This window comes from Sminthopsis crassicaudata, chromosome 1, assembly GCF_048593235.1.
Source record: "Sminthopsis crassicaudata isolate SCR6 chromosome 1, ASM4859323v1, whole genome shotgun sequence".
Lineage (NCBI taxonomy): Eukaryota > Metazoa > Chordata > Mammalia > Dasyuromorphia > Dasyuridae > Sminthopsis > Sminthopsis crassicaudata.
In genome coordinates, this window is record NC_133617.1 from 10,289,130 (window position 1) to 10,311,385 (window position 22,256).

General features: G+C 42.3%; 1 protein-coding gene across 1 annotated transcript; it reads right to left on the minus strand.

The window, feature by feature from the left end:
- Positions 1–321: 321 nt before the first annotated feature.
- LOC141543477 (uncharacterized) lies at positions 322–19,621 on the minus strand. The gene is made up of 6 exons (XM_074268832.1): positions 19,589–19,621; positions 19,416–19,494; positions 13,348–13,436; positions 8,949–9,075; positions 8,122–8,217; positions 322–2,162 (listed from the first exon to the last, which is right to left on the minus strand). The coding sequence occupies exons 1-6, from the start codon at positions 19,619–19,621 to the stop codon at positions 1,141–1,143; spliced, it is 1,446 nt and encodes a 481-aa protein (XP_074124933.1). The 3' UTR covers positions 322–1,140.
- Positions 19,622–22,256: the final 2,635 nt, after the last annotated feature.

Here is a 22,256-nt window from a genome sequence, read left to right on the forward strand (position 1 = left end):
TTATTGATATTATCCTTTTTTGAAAACTTTCAGTCAAGTTAAAAACATGAGCAAATGATGCCAGAATTTAAAAATAACTTAATATTTACCCAAGACTTTAAAAATGGAACCATTTTGATTTTGATTTTCAAAGAGAAAAACTGTTACTTCATGTTTTAGAAAGTGGGGATATTCTATCTTTTACTGACAGCTAGGTGGCAAACTAGATAGAGCACACGGTCTGGAGTCAAGAACACCGGAGATAAAATCTGGTCTCAGACACTTCCTAGTCTGTGACCCTGGGTTAGTCACTTTACCCTGTTTGTCTCAGTTCCCTCATCTGTAAAATGAAGGAAATGGCAATCACCCTAGTAATTTTGTGAAGAAAACCCCAAATGGAGTCATGAAGGATTAGATATGATTGAAATAATTGATCAACAACATGTCTCTTACTACCCAAGCCAATTCTTAATCATGGAGTAACATTTCTGTTGGCTAGAACTATAATATTATGCTGATAAAGGCCAGCATTTGAGGAAAAAAAGCATATTTTAATAACTAGTGGCTTTTTCTTTATGGCTAAGTAAACACACCAGTTATTCTTCTGTACTATTGATGTAAACTTTTTCTTTCTTTATCCCAACCTCAAACACAGATAATCAGACTTTTGACCATTTGGATCACTTGGTTCACTAAAAATAAAGACAATAATTTTCAGTCATTTTAATGTTATATAATTGTATGTTATGTAGTTTATTGCAAATACTGGTAAACAGTGGTCAATAAATAGTGTTATAATCTTCTATTTTAAAAAAGTTACGAAAAAGACATGGGAAATTTGGAATTGTTTTTTTTTTTTTTTTTTCTATAGGGTCCTTTTTTAGTCTTTCACCAAAGTGAAATACTTTTTCACGCATGCATTACTTCAGAAGACTTTGCATTCATAAAGTTTCTTCCCAGTGTGACTCCTTTGGTGCTCAGTTATTTACTCTTGAAAAAGGCCTTGCCAGAAACATGACATTCTTTAGGCCCAATCAGAATTCTCAGATGTCAAACAAGTCCTATAATCTGGCAAAAGGCATTTCCACATTCATTACATTTATAATATGTCTCCTCAGTGTCTGTTCAAGTAAGTGCTTCGTTTTCAGGGCTCTGCTACAGTCATTTGATTCCGTAAGGTTTTTCTCGAGTATGAATCTTCTGATGTCCAGTAAGTCCTGACCGCCTATAGAAGGCCTTTCCACATTCATTACATTCATAAGGCTTCTCACCCGTGTGGATTCGCCGATGTCGCGTGAGCTGCGTGCTCCGGCGGAAAGCCTTCCCGCACTCCTTACATTCGTACGGTCTCTCATCGATATGAATTCTGTAATGGGAAATAAGGTATGAGTTGCAGTTGAAGGATTTCCCACATTTTGTACATTCATAAGGTCTCTCTCCAGTGTGAATCCTTTGGTGTTGAGTAAGTGCTGTGCTCTGGTGGAAGGCCTTCCCACACACCTTGCACACATGAGGTTTCTCTCCTGTATGAATCCTCCGATGTCGAGTAAGAGTAGGGCTCTGGTGGAAGGCTTTCCCACACTCACCACATACGTAGGTTTTCTCTCCGGTATGAATTTTCTGATGTTGATTGAGTCCCGTTCGTTGATGGAAGGCCTTGCCACACTCCGTGCATTCGTAAGGTTTCTCTCCAGTATGAACTCTCTGATGAAGAGCGAGAGCTGTGCTCTGGTGAAAAGCTTTCCCACACTCTTTACAGATGTAAGGTTTCTCTCTGGTATGAGTTTTCTGATGTTGATTCAGTCCTGCCCTCTGGTGGAAGGCCTTTCCACATTCTATACATTTATAAGGTTTCTCTCCAGTATGAATCTTCCAATGTTGTGAAAGAGCCGGGCGATGGCGGAAGGCTTTCCCGCAGTCCTTACACACAAAAGATTTCTCTCCGCTATGAATTTTCTGTGGCCAAGGCAGCTGTGTGCTCTGGTGGAAGGACTTTACACATTCATTACATTCATAAGGTTTCTCCTCATTCTGCTGCCTTCCCAGCCAGCCATCATATTCCAAGGCTTCTCCCAATTTGAAGATACAAGGACTGTCCCTTGAGAATTTTTCCTGAGCTGAGACTTCCAAAGAAATGTCCAGCTCTGGAATGGTCAGCTTGGTTTCAAGTCTAGTCACAAAATCTGAAAAAAAAAATTTAAAAGTATAAATATTTCTGGTTCTGCTGTTGTACCTAAGATACTATCTTTTACCTCCATCACTAAAAATTAATGTCAAAACATAGAATAGCAAACATAACCCTATATTTGCAGTGATCACAGAAAGCTTTCATGTCGGTCTTCAAAACAATCTTGTTAGGGAAATTTGTCCATAAATGAGGAAAGTGTCAGTCAAGTCAAACCAATAAGAACTTCCTAAGTATCTACGGGCCATATGCAGCCACTGAGGACATTTATGCAGCCCACCGGGTTATGGCAAATGGGCTGAGGGGCAGAGACAGAGTGTGAATTTTTGTTTTTACTATAGTCCAGCCCTCCAACAGTCTGAGGGACAGTGAACTGGCCCCCTATTTAAAAAGTTTGAGGACCACTGACTGTACCAGGCACTATGCTAAATCCCTGAGGGAAAGCCCCAGCACTGAGGGGAAAATGAAGGGAAGGCTTGCTGCAGAAGGTAAAAATTCAGCTGAAATCTAAACAAAGCCAGGAGACAAAGCTGAGATGGGTAAGTTCCAGAACACGACCAATTAAAAGGCCCAGAGTCCAAAGATGGGCTATTATATGGGAAAATAGCCAGGAAGCCAATATTACCGGATCACAGAGAACTTGGAGGGGAGGAAGGTATAAGAAGACTAGGAAGGTAGATAGGGGCAAGGTTAGGAAGCACTTTAAAAGAGAAATGGAAAATTTTATATTTGACCTTAGAGGTAGGTAAAGGGATACAGGAGACTTTGTCATAAAGGGGATGGCATGGTCAGGCCCGTGCTGTAGAAGATCAGTTTGATACCTGAGTGCAAGATGGCCTGGAAGAAGGAGATATTTGAGATAGGGAGACTCCCAGAAAGCCATTGCAGCAGTTTAGACATGAGGGAAAAAAAAACATAAATTCATTTCTTTGATGAAATACAAGTGATCAATTAGTATCTGAAAATTTGTTGATATTCTCTAATAATCAAATGTTCATATCACGTAATTTGTTTCCCTTGCTTTCCTCGACTGTTAAATGGGGATGAAAATAATAGCACCTATGTTGCAGGAGTGTTGTGGTGACAAATAATATCTATAAAGTCTTAGTACAGTGCCTGGCATATAATAGACCCCACAGAAATGTTTATTCCTTTCTCTCCTTTAAAACAAAACAAAACAAAACAAAAACTCCTGAGTCCCTTACCACCCATGAAATTGCTAAACAGACTTTTTTTAAAGACAGAAAACCAACTGTTGGTGGAGCTTCAGACAAACAGATTTTCTGTTCGACAGCTGGTGGAGCAATAAATGAGCTCCATCGTCTCGGTAAAGTAATAGCAATATTTAGTCAGCCACACAAAAAAGTATGTGCCTTTTCTCACAGTGGTCACACTAATGAGCCTAAATCACAAGTGGAGCTTTTATTTCTACTCTTCTCGAGCTCTGATGACACAACTCTGGTATATTTAAGGTTTAAACTGCACCCACTTCTATATAGAACCGAGTGCTGAAAACTCTCCAGCAAGACTGATGCAGCTTGGATATAATAACACTTTCTTCAACCTGAGGAGGCCTTCCTATTTTGTTACTGATCCACGCTCTCTCACCACACTGGCCCACCAGCAATAGGACAGCAGCTACAGTAGACCCTCTCCCAAAAAATCCAAAGTAAATCAGAGTCCTAAGTCAGTCTGTGCCTTTGGCTGTAAAGCATACTCTGCTCCTCATCAAGGGCTGCCCCCTGGGGCAGTGGGAGCAAGGGAGATCACAAGCCACTTGATCCCCAACTGCTTCTGCCTTCCAGTGATGCTCTTTGCTCTGAGTACTCATGAATAGTCCTGTGGCCCTTGCTCGCATCCCTAGGTATTATACACCCAAACTCTGCCCTAAATAAGCATGATTCCATGGATATTATGGAAAGGAAAAAACTTCCCTAATGATATTGTCACTCTTTTTGAGATAGCAACGGACTGGAAAAAGCCCATGTGTCCAAAGGAGTGATCAGGGTTCAACACATGATGACATATGACACATTTGCTGTATGCTTCCAATTTTTCTTTAAAAATAAAGAAAAATAAGGAAGACTTAGAATCATTTGAGCCAAGAAACAAGGGAAAGGACCTATGAAAGAATAGAGAAAATTCCCTTGGACTATAGCTCCATAAAACTCAATTCCATCAGTAATATAACTTTTAAAAATACACCGAAAAGAGGATCAGATATGAATATAGAAGCTAACAGGCAACTGGGTTATTTTGTTCAAGTCATCACATTAACTATGTTCATTTTTTTTCCTTTTTTCTTCTGTTTTTTTTTCCTCTCGTAGTTTTTCCCTTTTATTCTGATTTTTCTCTCCCCATGATTTATCTGTATATATATATATATATATATATATATATATATATATTTTTTTTTTTTTAAATGAATGTACATGTAAAACCAGAAAAAAAAAACTGCCCAATTGTGAAGGGGAGATGACTTTTATTTTTTCCCTGAGGCATTTGGGGTAAAGTGACTTGCCCAGGATTGTTTGGTTAGGTAGGCTAAGACAATATAATTAAAATGACAACACCACCTAATTTATTTATTTACTCATAGTGCCATAGGAATCAAACTACCAAAAAATTATTTTAAAGATATAGAAAAAATAATTTTAAAATTCATCTAGAAGAACAAAAGGTCAAAAACAGTAATAGGAGAATCATTTTTTTTTAAAGTGAAAGAAGGTGGCCTAGCCACCTTCTGTATTGCACTGTATTGCAAAGTAATATTCATTAAAACATTTTAAAAATATTTTTATTTATTTATAAATTATAATTGTATAAAATTATAATTTATTTATAAAATATTTTATTAATTTAAAATAATTTTTTAAAAAAATCTGGTACTTGCAAAGAATAGAGTGGTGGTTCAGTGCAATAGACTAAATACACAATACATTGTACCAAATGACCACAATAAGCTAGTATTTAAAAATGCAAAGATCCAAGTTTGGGGGGCAAGAATTCACTATTCAAAAAAATTGCTGGAAAAACTGGAAAGCAGTGTGGCAGAAGCTAAGTATAGAGCAACATCTTACACAGTATACAAAGATAAGATCAAAATGTGAATAAGATTTAAATGTAAAGGGCTGAATGGAAAATATACCCTGTCAAATACATGAATAAAGGAAGATTTTATGACCAAACATAAGATAAAAAAAGATCACAGGAAATAAACATGAAATTTAAAGGTTTTTGTACAAAGGGGCAGGGAGGTGAAAAGTATACTGGGCCTAAAGACAGAAGACTCATCTTCAGTTCACAACTGGTCTCTGCTCTGAATAAATCATTTTACCTGTTTGTTTCATTTGTAAAATGAGCTGGTAAAGTACTCCGGTATCTTTGTCAATAAAACCCCAAATGGGATCACAAAGAGTCACACATGATTGAAAAATGACTGAACAACTAAAGCACAAACAAAATCATTGTAGCTAAACTTAAAAGAAAAATAGGAAACTGGCGTAGCTAGGTGGCACAGTGGATAGAGCACTTGCCCTGAAGTCAGGAGGACCGGAATTCAAAGCCGGCCTCAGACACTTAATACTTCCTAGTTGTATGACCCCTGGTAATACTTCCTACTTGTGTGACCCCTGGGCAAGTCATTTAACCCTAATTGCCTCAGCAAACAAAAAAAAAAAGAAAAAAAAACTGAGGGAAACTTTTTTATATTGTCTCTTTGATAAAGACCTTGTTTCTCAAAAATATAGTAAGTCAAATTCATAAGAGTCATTAATCAATGGATAAATGGTCAAAGGACATGAAGAGATAGTTTCCAGTGAAGATATCAAAACTATTTATAATCTTTGAAAAATTCTCCAAATCACTAATAATTAAAGAAATGCAAGTTAAAACAACTCTGAGGAAATGAAAATTAAGACAACTCTGAGGTACCACTACACACCTCTCAAACTAAGATAACAGGAAAAGATAATGATGAATGTTGGAGGGGAAGTGAAAAAACTGGAACATTAATACATTATTGGTGGAGTTGTGGAATGATCCAACCATTCTGGAAAATAATATTGAACTATGCCCAAAGAGTTATCAAACTCTTCATGCCCTTTGATCCAGCAGTGTCTCTATTGGGCCTATGTCCCAAAGAGATCATAAAGGAGGGAAAGGGGCCTGTATGTGCAAAAATGTTTGGGGCAGCCCTTTTTGTAGTAGACAGAAGCTGGAAACTGAGTGGATGCCCATAAATTGGAGAATGGCTGAATAAATTGTGGTATATGGATGTTATGGGATATCATTGTTCTGTAAGAAATGTTCAGGAGGATGATTTCAGAAAGGCCCGGGGAGACTGACAGGAACTGATGCTGAACCAAGAGATCATTGTGCATGGCAACAAGATTATGGGATGATCGATTCTGACGAACGTGGCTCTTTTCCCCAATGAGGTGATTCAGGCCAATTCCAATAGACTTGTGATGGAGAGAGCCATTTGCACCCAGAGAGAGACTGTGGGGACTAAATGTGGATCACAACATGGTATTTTCACTTTTTTTGTTGTTGAATGCTTGCTTTTTTTTTTTTCTCACTTCCCCCCTTTTTGATCTGATTTTCCTTGTGCAGCATGATAAATGTGGACATGTGCATAAAAGAATTGCACACATTTAACCTTTATTGGATTACTTGCTGTCTGGGAGATGGGGTGGGAGAAGGGAGGGAGAACAATTTCAAACACAAGGTTTTGCAAGGGTGAATGTTGAAAATTATTTTTGCATGTATTTTGAAAATAAAGCACTATTATTAAATTTAAAAATAAAAAATAAAGCAACTTGGAAGTGCCATCTCACACCTATTATATTAGCTAACATCAGAAAAGGAAAATGACAAATATTGGAGGGGCTGTAGAAACATAAGAACACTAATACACTGTTTTTTGCTTTTTTATTGTAATAAGTTTATTTATTTTTAATACACATTGCTTTATGAATCATGTTGGGAGAGAAAAAAATCAGAGCAAAAAGGAAAAACCATGGGAGAGAAAAAAATTAGAAAAAAGAAATGAACATTGCATGTGCTGATTTACATCCAAGCTCCTTAGATCTTTTTCTGGATGCAGATGGCATTTTCAATCCAAAGTCAATTGGGATTGCTTTGGATCACTGAACTGCTGAGAAGAATCGAGTCTTTCACAGTTGATCATTGTGTATTCTTGCTGTTAACTAGCTATTTTTAACACTAATACACTGTTGGTGGAGTTGTAAACTGATCCAACTATTCTGAAGAGCAATTTGAAACTAGGCCCCAAAAGCAAAAAAACTGTGCATATCCTCAGTGACCCAGGAATACGATCCCTAGGTCTATATCCCAAAAAGATCAAAGAAAAAGGAAAATTATCTATATTTGTGATGGCAAAGAACTAAAAACTGAGGAGCTTCCCATTAACTGGGGAATGGCTAAACAAATTGTGGTATATGATTATAACTGAGGAGACTTATATTAACTGATGCAAAATGAAGTGAGCGGAACCAGGAGAACACTACAGACATAGTAATATAATAATATATTATTATATTGCTATATTAATAGCAATATGATAATGGACTATAAATGACTTATTCCGAGCAATACAGTAATCCAAGACAATTCTGAAGGTTCAAGATGAAAAACGCTCTCCACTTCCAGAGAGAAGTAATGGATTCTGAGAGCAGCACGAAGTATAACTTTGTTTTTTTGTAACATCATACATAAAAGGAGTATCGTATGTCTTGCTTTCTAAATGAGTAGGGGAGTGGGGTGAGAGAGAACGAGAAAGACAGAGACAGTGACAGAGAGGGAGAGAGAGACAGAGACAGAGAGGGAGGGAGAGAAAGAATTCAAAAATAAAAAATAAAATAAAAGTTAAAAAATAAAAATAAAAGTGTTGCCCTCAGAATGGCCAGATAGGATGCTGGTGCTCCCTTACTCACCTGAACAGCTGCCTGTCAGGGTCTCCCCGTCAGGTCCCCAAGTGCCGCCTACTTGCTCCAACTGGTAAATCACATCTGGTTTGGAAACTGCAAGTCCTGCTCATTAGAAATGGGAGAGACAACTTGAATAGAACCCTTCCCTTCCCTCTTTGGGGACAAACAGACACAGCAGGAGAGGCAGCTGGACAGCCCATGGGACAAAGCGCTGGACCCCAAGGAGACCTGAGTTCGAATCTGGCCTCAGATATTTATTAGCTGTGTCACCTTGAGGCTGAGAGATAGTTTGGAGCCTCAGTGGTTAGGGAGCTGGGCTTGGAGTCAGGAATATGAGTTTAAATCCAGACTCAGACATTAGCTGTGCGACCCTGAGGAAATGGCAAACCACTCCAATAACTTTGCCAAGAAAACCCCATGTCCAATATGGTCCACAGGATTATGCAGAGTCAGACACGATTGAACAACAATAAAAAGAGATATTAGGAAGACGGGACAAAGGGCCCTGAAGGACACAGAACTGTGCTCCTAGAAAGCATGGGGTCAGTCGGGGGGTAAACAACGCATTCAGCCCCACTGGGTGTCTACAGACAGCTGCCCCGGGGTCTTGGGGAGAATCCGGGGCAAATGGAGCACAGGACGTCCCCTCTCAGAAGTATCAGAAACTGTCCATTTCAGGCACAGAAATGAACGACTTTGGGCCTGCTCTGTGCTGGAGCGGACTGTCTCTGGCCCATGCAAGGGCTTGACATTCAATGCTCCCTCTAAGACAGGCTAGGGAAAGAAGCATAGACCGCCACAAGGCAGCTCCTGTGGCCCGGGCCCATCCTTACCCAGCCAGACCAGGTTCCGGTAGTTCTCGAGCATCACGTCCCGATACAGCTCCTTCTGGGAGGGGACCAGCTGCCCCCACTCCTCTGGCGTGAAGTCCACGGTCACGTCCTTGAAGGTCACCAGGTCCTGAAGCAGCAAATACATTCTTGGGTACAAGCTGGGATTACCTGACATCAGACTCAAAGCTTCTTAAGCTTGTTTGAACTCTGTAAATCTTAGCATGGTGCCTGGCGCACAGTAGGCACTTAAAACACCAACTGATTGACTCCCAATAGCACTGGGAGGAGAGATGAAGGGAATGGCTCTCTCCAGCTTTGGCCCTCAGAGCTTCCATGGGACGCCAAGGTTTAAACACGATTCTGAAGCACGTCACTGAAGGACAAGCAGCTTCCGAGGGTCCTGCAGGTTTGGCCCTCAATGAGCTCGCCTTCTAAACAGGGACAGGGACAGCCAAGGCCTACACAGGGTAGAGGGAAGGCAACCTGGGAGGGGAAAACCAGGGGACGGGGAATTGGGAGCATCCTGCCAAACACAGCTTTGGGGATGGCTCTTGGAGGAACACGGGGGAAGACAGAGAGCATTCCAAAAGCCTGTGCCTCAGGGATGGGGAGGACAAGAACAGTAGAGGGGGAGCTGGGAAGCCACTGAGGGGAGGAGGATGCTAGGAGGTGCTGGGTGTGAAGAGCTTTACCTGCCCAAGGAAGGATTTCAGATTTGCTTCTAAGATGAGAAGGAACCACTGGAGTTTACCGAGAAGGGCGATGTCGTGGTTCAAGAGGCACTCCTAAAAAGTTGGGGTCCCGGACCAGTGTCACAAGATGTCTCCAAAGAATTTGCAGCCTTGGACCCATCTCCAAGGGGCAGTTTGTTAGGATTACAAGGTGAGAATTCAGGTTTTCTGGACAATTACAAGGTGAGAACTCAGGTTGACTTGATAGAAGGAGCAAGCCCATTGGCTGAAGTGGTTCTTCCCAGAAGCCCTTGCATTATCCCACGCCCATTCTCTGGGAGGATAAAGAGGACAGCACTCCAGGAAGAGAAGAAGACTCTGAATTGCATCAGGCTTGACGGGGCTCTCTGGGAAGAGATCTGCTGTGTCTACTCAAATCTCTCAGACAGATTCTTCTTCCTGTAACGAACCGTTGTCTCCAGGCAGTTGCTGTTAACTCTTGTCCAAAGAAGTTACTTCCCTTCCTGCAGAGAGCCCCGTCAAGCCTGATGTAATGCAGAGAGTCTTCTTCTTTCTCTGAGAGTCCTCTCTTTTATTCTCCCAGAGAATGGGCGTGGGATAATGCCAGGGCTTCTGGGAAGAACCACCCCAGCCAATGAGCTTGCCCCCTCTATCAAGTCAACCTGAGTTCTCACCTTGTAATTGTCCAGAAAACCTGAATTCTCACCTTGTAATCCTAACACAGTTTATTAAAATTGTTATGCCAATTAAAGCAGGTTAAGTTCTAAAAGAAGTTAACAAAGAACCAGGGGCAAGAAGATAAATTTATAGGAAAAAGTTAAAGAGAGATGGGGAGTTCCTGTCACTGATATGTTCATTTTATGCCTTAGAGGTAGAGTTGAGGAGGGATCTGGTCTGACTTTGTGTGCAGGTACAATACCCATAATTCTCTGGGCAGGACTCAAGGAGGGGAACCTTCCAGAGGCGTGTTTTTAGGCCTGAAACATCACTAGGTCAAGTGGCAGATGCCCAATTTTGTTCCGAACCTGCACCAACTTGAAGCACCTCGTTATTGTTGCTCGTTAGTCTCAGAAATTGTTATCTGAAAGCCTGCAATATCGGTAAGCATAGCATCCCTGTAAATAAACTGGGGCAGGATAATCTATGGGAAGAAACAGAGCCTTCCCAAGGACCTCCCACCAAGGCCAGTGGACTTTCGGGTGACTGCTACATCTTCACTAGAAGCTGCTCCGCATCAGTACCAGGATCAGATGGAAGCTCACCTTGAAGCGATACTGGACAAGGGGAAAGGTGAATCAGGCAAGAGAGGGCTGCCGGGAGCCTGAACTAGAGACAGAGGAAAAGGAGGACAAAGAGACAGGTTGTGGCCAGGAAAGACAAGTCGTGGCAAGGATTGGAGGAGAGTGAATGGAATGAGAGAGGAGGGGAGGATGTTCCTGGATTTTGAGCCCAGGTGACTGAAGAGAAGATGGTGTTCCCCTCAACAGGAACAGGGAAGATCATAAGAGGGGAAGATTTGGTGGGAAAGATGATGAGTTCTGTTCTGGACATGCAGGACACAAGTATGAAGTCACTCACATGATGGTGACATGGAGCTAGTTTCAGAAGAAAAACTAGGGCTGGATCAATATAAATCTGAGATTCAGCAGCCTAAAGATAACCGAATCCATGGAGCTGATGAGAACGCCAAGCGAAATGTTACAGAGAAGAGAAAAGGGCCCAGGACAGAGCCCTGTGGGACTCTGTGGATGAAAATCCCACAAGGAAAAGTGAGGAGAACCCGGAGAGAGCAAGGTCACAGAATAACAAGAGTGGAGAGAATGTCCAGGAGGAAAAAGTGATTAATAGCATCAAAGGTACAGGGAGATGCAGCAGGAGAATTCCGAAACGGCCTCACTCTCTCAATTAAAGGATCGCCAGTAAGTTTGGAGCAACATTTTCACGTGAATGATGACATCCAAAGCCAGACTAGAGAGGATTCAAAAAAAGGAAGAGGAAGAGAGCAGGCCAGATCACCAAATGGGGAAGGACAGAGAGCCAGGGTGTGGCAGCTGGCGGTCACAGCAGCATGGAGTGAGGGTGGGCTGAAAGACTGCCCCCCGGCTCGGCTTCTTCACGTCTACATCCACTCACTGGTCACAAAGATCTCAAATTTATGGAAGATCAAGGGAAGACACGTGCACAGTGAGGGAAGCGGAGCCAGCAAACCAATATGCAATATAAAGAATATAAATAAGGACTGCAGATTGGAAGAACAGTAATCATTAAAACTGAATGCTGCAAAACATAATAATTATGTTCAGCTCAAAATAATAGATGGATGGGGGACAAAGCTTTGATGTGCCAAGTGCAAAGAGAAAAGACCCAGATCTCTCGGGACTTCTTCTCTAAAAGGAGAAGACAACACTGAATAAAGAAGTCAGCTGCAGGTCAGATGGAAAGGCCCAGAGGCCAAGGGCTGATGGCCTGAATCTCAGCTCAGAGTGTTGGGGCAGGAACTCTTCCTACCTGTACAGTTACCTATGAATATGTACTATCAAAGAAAATGTTATAATTATAAAAATTTTTTAAAAAAGGTTATGTGATCATCTAGAAGGTGCGTGAAATGTAATATGAGGTTTTGGTCTAAGACTAATTTCATCCCGATTACTTCCAGATTCCCCAGCAGTTTTTATCAGATAGGGAGTTTTTCCCTAAAATAATTTGTTTTCCATTTGATCAAACACTTAGTTAGGCAGCCTGAGGGCAGACGGGGGTCAGGGGTCGGGGGGCTACAGCAAGGAATGAAGGGAGGAGGAGGATTCTGACTGGCCCCCATCTCCAGGCCACCCTTGCACCATCACAGACCTGCTTCTGTTTTTAGCCAAAATTCACACTTAGACCGTCCTTTTTTCCAATGTGCCGGTGTCATATATTTTACTCTTACATCTCCGTATCTTTCATTTGATACAATTAACAATTAGAAACATGAAGCAAAATCACTTTACATTCTAAATATTAATTCCTAACTAGAATCTCTTGTTAAAAAGAAACTGCACATGAATTAAACATTATCATTAATATACATATATGTGTGTACGTGTATATATTTGTTGATATATATCCATATATGTATACACACATACGTTCCATACATATATACATATGTATACATACACAAATAAAATTTTTCTCTAAATGCTTGGAGCATTAGGGCCCTGCGGACTCTCTTTCGAAAGTTACACGTGAGACAGCAATGTTCCACTGTCACTCCTGATTTCCTCTGTCTTACAGTGGAGTGGGGGCAGTCAGAAGCCCGCAGCTTCTTCTCTTCTTTGCAGTCCTGGCTCCAGCACTTACTATCAGGAGGCTCCTAGGCAAGGAACATTTCCCTGACACTCAGTTACTTCATCTGTAAAATGGTGACATTATTTTTTTCAATACCAACAGGCTTTTTCGAATCAGATTTTAAATCTTCAAGTATTTTCTCTCATTATTAGGCAATCATGACTCTGAGTCCAGGTCACAGGGCGGGACTACTGAATTCCTAGACAAAGGATGGAGAGGGGAAAGCTCTAGAACTAGATATAAGAGTTCTACGGCACTGTGTCAACTTGGTTCCTAAAGAGCCCAATTTTGGGGGTAAAAAATTATGGAAAGGAAATAAACTTCTAACTGGAGAGCTAACATACTTATTTCAGAAAAAAAGAAAAACTACTCCCACTTACCTGGTGAGCCACAGGAGGCAGGAAGGCAAGGGCCATGGCTTTACTCAATGCTTTTACCTTTGGGGAAAGAGAATCCTCAGCTGTTGGCCCTGAGGGATAAAAAGCAGACATTAGAGGAATCGGCCTTGCCTTGTTTAGACCCTGACCTGGAAATCCTAATACCTGGAGCTTATGGACTAGCCAAGCAATCCATTCCGGTCAGCAAACACAAATGAAGCACCTACTGAGTGCAAGACATGAACTACTGTCCACTGAGCCATACAGGAACAGAAACAGAGCCGTCCTCCAAAAACCCCCAAGTCTACTGGGGGAGCATAACATGTAGAGGTGGGGAAAAAGATGTTTGCAAAATGGAGAAATGTTAGGTTCTTACTAAGTGCTAAGTCGGTACTTGACAATTCTCTAGTTCCGGCCATGACTGGGAGTTTTACTTGTGAATTTCTGGGGAAGAGCTGGCATGCTTAGGAGGAGCAAGTTCATTGGTTGAAGTAATTTTTCCCAGAAGCCCTTGCATTATCCCACACCCATTCTCTGGGAGGATAAAAGAGGGCAGCTCTGGAAGAAAAGTCAGTCTCTGCTCTAGACCAAACTTGAGGCAGCTCTCTGCAGGAAGGGAAATCACTTCTCTGGATCAGAGTTAACGGCAACTGTCTGGAGACAACGGTTCTCTACGAGAGACTTGAGTTAACACAGCAGATCTCCTCCCAGAGAGCCATCGGCAGCTTCTGGAGACAACAGCACGTTACAAATTGGCGTCCACAACGTGGGGTAAGGACTTTTGCTTATCCTGACAAGGACTTATTCTGAGACCTTCAGAGGAGCTAGACCAGACCATCTCAGAGACAGTGCTAAGAACTGGCAGGAGAACCCAGATTTCATGGAAGATTTGGCTCCAGAGGCAAGGTCTGAAGGATGGAAAGTTTACCAGGAACACAGGTGGACAATGTAAGTCTTCCAGGTGTGGGGGGACACAGCAGAAATGCCTGGAGGACACGGAATGTCAAGGGCAGAGCCACCTCCTGGGTCTGGCAAGGAGAATCATGGGAAATAACATCTGGAAAGAAGAAGGGAGCCAGGTTGGAAGCCTGGGGGATCCACGTGAAAAGGAGTCCATATTTTGTCCTGAGGGAAGCCTTCAGAGCCCATCAGGGAGGTGGGGCCATCCTTGGGGCATTCTGTGAGGAGCTGGCATCTGAGAGGGAAGGTTGTCCTACTGCTTTACAGGTGTTATGATGAGCACCTAGGCTAGCCAAGGGGGCCACTTAAAGAGAAAAGAGAGACGAGATGAGGAGACTCCCCTTGCCAGTACAGGTCGACACTTTCTTTGCAACTTATGGTTTTAGAGCTGACTGGAGTACTCGATGAAGTGACTTGCTCTGGGTCAAAGATGGGCCTTGAACCCCAGTCTTGTGCTTCAGAGGCTCCTCAGCAGCCATTTTGGATCCACTGAGGGAGAGATCCAAGAAGGGGTGGGACCTCTGCTTGGGGGGATAAAAATCTTGTTTCCTGTTTTCTCAGCAAAGTAAGAATGACCTTTTTGTGTAGCCTTCCCCCATTATATTCTAAGTTACTAAAGCTCAAGAACAGCCCTTTTTTTTAATTTCATTTGTATCTCCTGTGTTCACACACGCCCAGGACCTAATAGTTACTTACTAATGTTTACTGACTGACTGACTGCTAAACCAGTAGAAGTTCTGGTGTAGGGGTGGGGTTGTAACCCCAATTTAAAGCAAGCCCAGGCCAAAGATGCCTTTTCCCCTCTCCAGGTAGTATTGATGGCTTGTCTCTACAGAACTTTCTCCACTATGCTCACCAATGTCAGTGAGCAACTTGCATGTGTGAAATGACTTATCATCAAATTTATAAAGGTAACAATATAGAAGCTTCAAGAAGACACAGATAGTTACAATAGTAATGGGGAACTTCAAAATCCCTCTCTCAGATTTGGATAAGTAAAAATAGTATGGATAAAAGGGGAAATATGCAACTGAACAAATTGCTGGAAGAACCAGAGTTACAGTGTCTTCTAAATGATACAGTAAAGGAATATACATATTTCTCAGCACCACCTGGAAATTTTGCAAAAACTGACAGTTTACTGGGCACAGAGATATTGCAAACAAAAGTAAAAAAAGTAAAAAACAAACAAAAAAAAAAAGTTGCAAAAAAAAAAAAAAGAAGAATCATATGGAATGGGGATACACAGATTTTTTTTCAGTAAATAAGAGAGTGAAGAGAGGATGCCCAGTCTTCCCACTACTATTTGAAATATTTCTCAAAATGCTAGCAACAACAAAAGACAAGAGAAAGAAATTAAAGAAATAAAGATGACCAAAGAAGTAAGAAAATTATTTCTGTTGATAAGATGAAAAATCCTAGAGAAACAACAAAGATACTAATTGAGACAATAGTTTTCAGCAAAGTCGCAGATTACAAAATAAATCCTCAAAAATCCACAACATTTATAATTAATAATAACAAAACAAAAGAAACAATAATGGAAAAGTAAATCGCACCCTCAGCATAAAATGTCTGGGAGGTCAACTCAAAGCACAAAAAATTTCATACGTTCAGCTACAAAGTATTTCTTAAAGAAATAAAGGACAATTTTAAATAGCTACAGGAATATTCTGTGCTCATGATTAGGCTGAGCCAATATAATAAAATGATGTTACCAAAAACTATTACACTATTAATGCTAAACAATCAAATTACTTAGGGGACTCTATATAGAATATATAACATAATAACAAAATTCATTTGGAAAAATAAAAGCTCCAAAATATTTAGAGAAATGATCGAAAGAAGTAAGAATGAATAAGGAATAGCACTTTCAGACCTCAAGCTGTATCAGAAAGCAACAGATGGCAGAAACTAGGCATGGACCCACATTTAACACCACATACTAAGATAAGATCAAAATGGGTCCAAGATTTAGGCATAAAGAATGAAATCATAAATAAATTAGAGGAACATAGGATAATCTACCTTGTGGAGGAGGAAGAAGTTTGTGTCCAAAGGAGAACTAGAGATCATTATTGTTCACAAAATAGAAAATTTTGATTACATCAAATTAAAAAGTTTCTGCACAAACAAAACTAATGCAAACAAGATTAGAAGGGAAGTAACAAATTAGGAAAACATTTTTACAGTTAAAGGTTCTGATAAAGGCCTCATCTCCAAAATATACAGAGAACTGACTTTAATTTATAAGAAATCAAGCCATTCTCCAATTGATAAATGGTCAAAGGATATGAACAGACAATTTTCAGATGATGAAATTAAAACTATTTCCACTCATTTGAAAGAGTGTTCCAAATCACTAGTGATCAGAGAAATGCAAATTAAGACAACTCTGAGATACCACTACACACCTGTCAGATTGGCTAAGATGACAGGAACAAATAATGATGAATGTTGGAGGGGATGTGGGAAAACTGAGACACTGATGCATTGTTGGTGGAGTTGTGAAAGAATCCAACCATTCTGGAGAGCAATGTGGAATTATGCCCAAAAAGTTATCAAAATGTGCATGCCCTTTGACCCAGCAGTGCAACTTCTGGGCTTATATCCAAAGGAAATACTAAAGATGGGAAAGGGACCTGTATGTGCCAAAATGTTTGTTGTGGCCAGAAACTGGAAACTAAGTGGACGTCCATCAATTGGAGAATGGTTGGGTAAATTGTGGTATATGAATGTTATGGAATATTATTGTTCTGTAAGAAATGACCAGCAGGAGGAATACAAAGAGGCTTGGAGAGACTTACATCAACTGATGCTGCGTGGCACGAGCAGAACTAGGGGATCATTATACGCTTCAACAATGATACTGTATGAGGATGCATTCTGATGGAAGTGGATATCTTCAGCATAGAGAAGAGCTAATCCAATTCCAATTGATCAATGATGGACAGAATCAGCTACACCCAGAGAAGAAATACTGGGAAATGGAGTGTAAACTGTGAGCATTTTTTGTTTTTCTCCCCAGATTATTTTTACCTTCCAAATCCAATTCTTCCTTTGCAACAACAACAACAACAAAATTTGGTTCTGCACATATATACTGTACCTAGGATATACTATAAGATATTTAATATGTATGGGAATGTCTGCCATCTAGGGGAGGGGGTGGAGGGAAGGAGGGGAAAAATTTGGAACAGAAGGGAGTACAAGGGATACTGTTGTAAAAAAAAAAATTACCTATGTATATGTACTGTCAAAAAAAGTTATAATTATAAAATTAATAAAAAAAAAAGAAAGAAAGAAAGCAACAGTAATCAAAACCATCTGATATTGGCTAAAGAATGGAAAGATTGCTCCCTGGAATCGACTAGACAAGGGGCACTCAGAAACAACAGAATTCAATAACTAAGTGTTTGATCAAATGGAAAACAAATTATTTTAGGGAAAAACTCCCTATCTGATAAAAACTGCTGGGGAATCTGGAAGTAATCGGGATGAAATTAGTCTTAGACCAAAACCTCATATTACATTTCACGCACCTTCTAGATGATCACATAACCTTTTTTAAAAATTTTTATAATTATAACATTTTTGACAGTACATATGCATAGGTAATTTTTTTTTTTTTTTACAATATCCCTTGTACTCCCTTCTGTTCCAAATTTTTCCCCTCCTTCCCTCCACCCCCTCCCCTAGATGACGGGCATTCCCATACATATTAAATATCTTATAGTATAGATGATCACATAACCTTAACGTTAAAAATCATACATAAAAAAATTAGAATAGATTATATCTCTATGTCTCTCCCAGCCATTCTCAACCAAACAAGAGAAAGCGGCAATTAAATAACTTTGATCACTTATGAAACTGAAAAGCTTCTGCACAGGCAAGACGGAAGCACCTCAGATAAAAAGAGAAGTGGCTAAATGGGGAGCAAAAATCTTTGCATCAAATTACTCCAACAGGGGTTTGGGGTGCAAGAGATGCTGCGGTGACGTCAGAAGCAGGCGGGGCAAGCTCCTTGAGGGCGGGGCTTCTGAGCCAACTACCCGCGGCGGGCCGAGGTCCCTCCCCACGCTGCCTGCGGTGCTGCGCGCTCCTCGCAGGACTTTCCCTGCTCAGTCTTCTCCCTCTTTTCATCACTACTTCCTGTTCGGACTTCTTCATTAGCCTGTAAGCTCCTCGAGGAAAAACTTGTGCGTGCGCACGGCGGCTGGCAGCACACACAGATCGGAACCTGGCGCCGGATGAGGCAGAAGCTCCTTTAGTCTCGATTTAATGCCCTTCACCAGGGGGCCCAGCTAACCTGGCCGAGCCCATGCAGGGCATTCTCTCCCACCACCAGGCCTTTGCCCATGTGCCCCCCTCTGTCTGGCATTCCATCTCTCCAAACCTCTGCCTTTTAGACCCTAACTCCCTACAAGGCTCGGCCCCGGGCCTCCTCCTCCAGGAGGCCCTTCAGATTCCCCCGTCGGGGGTGTCTTCCACCTGCCCAGAGGGGAGTGTAAGCTCCTCCAGGGCAGGGGCGGCCCCGCTCTGGTCACAGACGCCCCGCCCTCCAGCCCAGGGGAATTAGAGTTTACGGACAGCCTGCTGAAGGGCCGGGCTCTCTAGAGAGGCCAATAGGAACTACAGGAGGCCCCAGCACCGGGCAAAGGATGAGGGGCAGCCCTGGGAGGAAGAGCCAAAGCAGACGAAGGGAGGGGAAAGTTACTAGAGGGAGCAGCTGAGGGGCGCAACGGCCTCTGATTGGGTGTCAGCCCTAGCTTCACTCCCGCAGGGACCAATAAGCACACGAATTTGGGGAGAAGCGTGGTGATCGGCCAGCCCCCTAGAACCCAGGACGGGCATGCGCAGAAGCGATCGAGCTTGTTTCCAAACTGGGGAAGAGCAAAGTGTCAGCCCCCTGGCTCCCAGAGGGGTGTTGCGCGTGCGCATTAGCGGCTAGGCGAGCGCCTCGGAAGAGAGCATGCGCAGAAGCGGCCAGGCCGGCTTCCCGCAAAGGACTGACCCAACGAGAAGGAAGCAGACCGAGGAACATGGCGCCCGAGGCCCCGCTCCCTCCCCGCATCCCCACCGTCGGCTCGCTCCCTGGGCGCTACCTTTCTCAGCGGCGGTGTCTCCGCTGCCCGGCCTCGGAGGCGGCGCCGAACTGAGGCCTGAGCGGACCCGAGACAGGCTCTAAGGGCCCGAGGACGAAAAAACCGAGTGAAAGGAAGTCCCGCGTGGGCCGCGCTCCCTCCCGCCGCCTGGGCTGCAAGGGCTTCTGGGAAACCCAGTGCGAAGGCCCGCGGCGGGTTGTGCGCATGCTCCGGGGAGTCCCGTGTCAGGTCTTCGGGTTGGGAACCCCGAGATGGCCCCGAGACAATCTGTTCCCATCACGCGAGGCCGGGCCCACGCGGCCACACGGAGGCCTCGAGCGCCCCCCGAGCGTGTTTCCAGCGGGTCCCTGGGAGTCCTTGCAAGTCCCTCCCCTACTGTTCCCGGAATGCGCGCCCTTCACTCAGTGGCGCTGTCATCCTTCGAAGCTGCGCTCAAGGACTGCCTCCTCCAGGAAGCCCCCGAGATCCGCGCCCCTCCTTAGCGCTCGCACTGTTTAATGAAGCTTCCCATAGCGTGTCACCCCCAGGGAGAAGTCAGCAAACCCCAGGCACTGTCCGTGGTCCCATAAGCACGAGGCCTTTGAAGCATCCGCTTGTCAATGTGGAAAACCCCCTTTAGCGTTGACTGACACCTGTGATTGTCGCTGGGACATTTTCCACTCGTGTCTGCTCGGGGTTTCCTCTGCTGACATGTTGGCCATCCCCTTCTCCAGCGCCTTTTACATTTGAGGAAACGCCGGGGTCCCAGCAGGGAAGTGCGGACTCCGGAGCCTCCGGGCCTGCCCCTGCCTCCACTGGCCCCTCGCTGGAACCATATAGACAACATATTTTGGGGTTCTATTTTTTAAACCAATAGGTTTAAAAATAATAATAATAATAATAATAATAATAATAATGCTATTTGAATCTGTCCCATCCATAGTTATGCTTGGATGTCGATAGCTACAGATCTGTATCTAGATATAAGTGCACTATACACACACACACATCTTTGCAAAATGATGAACATAAGTGTTCCTAAAACCAGAGATCTACTTTTCCTCTTCTCATTCCCTAATCTTTCTTTCAGTCTTTCTGCCTTTCCTTTCATCTCCCCTTCACAACAAACTATTGTGCTTTTTGAATTTATCCCATTCATAGTTATGGTTGTACGTCTATATCTATGTAGCTAGATCTAGGTATATGTGCACAACACACACACGCGCGAGCACACACACACACACACACTCACATACACACACACACACTCACTCACACACTCACACACACACACACACTCACATACACACACACACTCACACACACACACACTCTCTCACTCTCACACACACACCTTTGAAAAGAAGGTGAATATGAGTGTTCCTAATACTAATGATCTACTTTTCCCCTTCAAATTCCCTAATCTTTCTTTCAATCTTTCTGCCTTTCCTTTTAATCTCCCCTTCACATCACACTCTCTGATACTGGGGATTGTAAAGAAATTATCATTACTCCCTCATTAACTCTTCCCTTCCTCTTCTACTCCCTTCTCTCCATTTTCTCTGGTAAGAGTGTTTAGTGTGTGTGTCGACTCCCATACATGTGCGTGTGTAAAGGGCTAGAACTGAGCAACGCACTTGGATTAGGAGCACATGAGACTAAATGCCAATTGGACGGTTCCCTATTAACTTGTCAGAAGGTGATGCTCCCCAGCTGTTCTGTGCTGACTTGATTGGTGGGACAAAGAGGGGGGAGTGAGGGGGGGGATAGGAGGAGGAAATTGAGGCATTCTCTCTCGAGGCAATGGAGAGAGGAGGGTGGTGTGGGGATTACTAGATCTAATCCGCTAACGCTGACCTCTAGAGACCGAGAATAAAGATTTGATTATCCCCGACTCCGGCTGGTTTCTGGGAAGACAGAGTTCCAGCATGCATGTCCATTGTTGTCCAGTTAAGATAAAAATGAGGTTCATGGGATGCCTGTTCTCCCACTTTCATGTTTATAGAATCTTCATATAATATACTAATGTTATGTGAAATATGTTCTTTCCCTTTTCTCCTTTCTTCCCTAGTATATTTCTTTTTTTCCCTCCCCAGTTCAAGATTTAAAAAAAAAAAAAAAAAAGAAGTAGGACTATTCCCAGGCACTCAGCATTTCTTATTTATTTGTTTTTGATGAGGCAGTTATTAGTTGGGGTTAAATGACTTGCCCAGGATCACACAACTAAGTGTTAAATTAAGTTAATCTGAGGCCAGTTTCAATCTCAGGTCCTCCTGAATTCAGTCAGGGCTAGTATTCAATCTACTGAGCCATCTACCCCCGGCCTTTCTTATGCTTTCCAAGAAATCCCCATGGCCAAAGTCCATGGGATCATGTATAGCCAGACCAACAGCATCAACAATTTGCCTTTTTGTTTTCTCCTAATTCTTGCTTTCTTGCATTAGACTACAATGTCTTTGAAAGTGGAGACTGGATTTTGGTCTTTTCAGATTTGCCTTTCTTTGAATCTTAGCACTTGGTACAAGCACTTAATACTGACTGCATTTCAAAGATTTTAATCAGTTCTGGCCTTTTTATTAGGAAAGCTTAAAGTACCTTTATCTTTATCTATCTAATCTTTATCTTATCTTTATCTATAAAGTACCTCATTTAAATACCCACTATCTTTATCTCTCCCACTATGATTATTTTCTATTATTTTGCCACACAAGTTATTCTTGGTTATAAGTCTTTATCTTCTGCCTTTTGGAATATTATATTCTATATTATTGTTCCAGAATAGACCAGCAGGATAATTTTAGAGAAGTCTGGAGAGACTTACATGAACTGATGCTAAGTGAAATGAATAGAACCAGAATATTG

Excerpts from the sequence above, each read along its gene's own strand:
- LOC141543477 (XM_074268832.1), bottom strand. The coding sequence starts at position 19,621 with ATGCGCACAACCCGCCGCGGGCCTTCGCACTGG. Across the intron at positions 9,076-13,347 it reads TGCCTCCTGTGGCTCACCAG|GACCTGGTGACCTTCAAGGA; the intron begins GTAAGTGGGAGT and ends TTGCTGCTTCAG. Across the intron at positions 2,163-8,121 it reads CCTGACAGGCAGCTGTTCAG|ATTTTGTGACTAGACTTGAA; the intron begins GTGAGTAAGGGA and ends TTTTTTTTTCAG.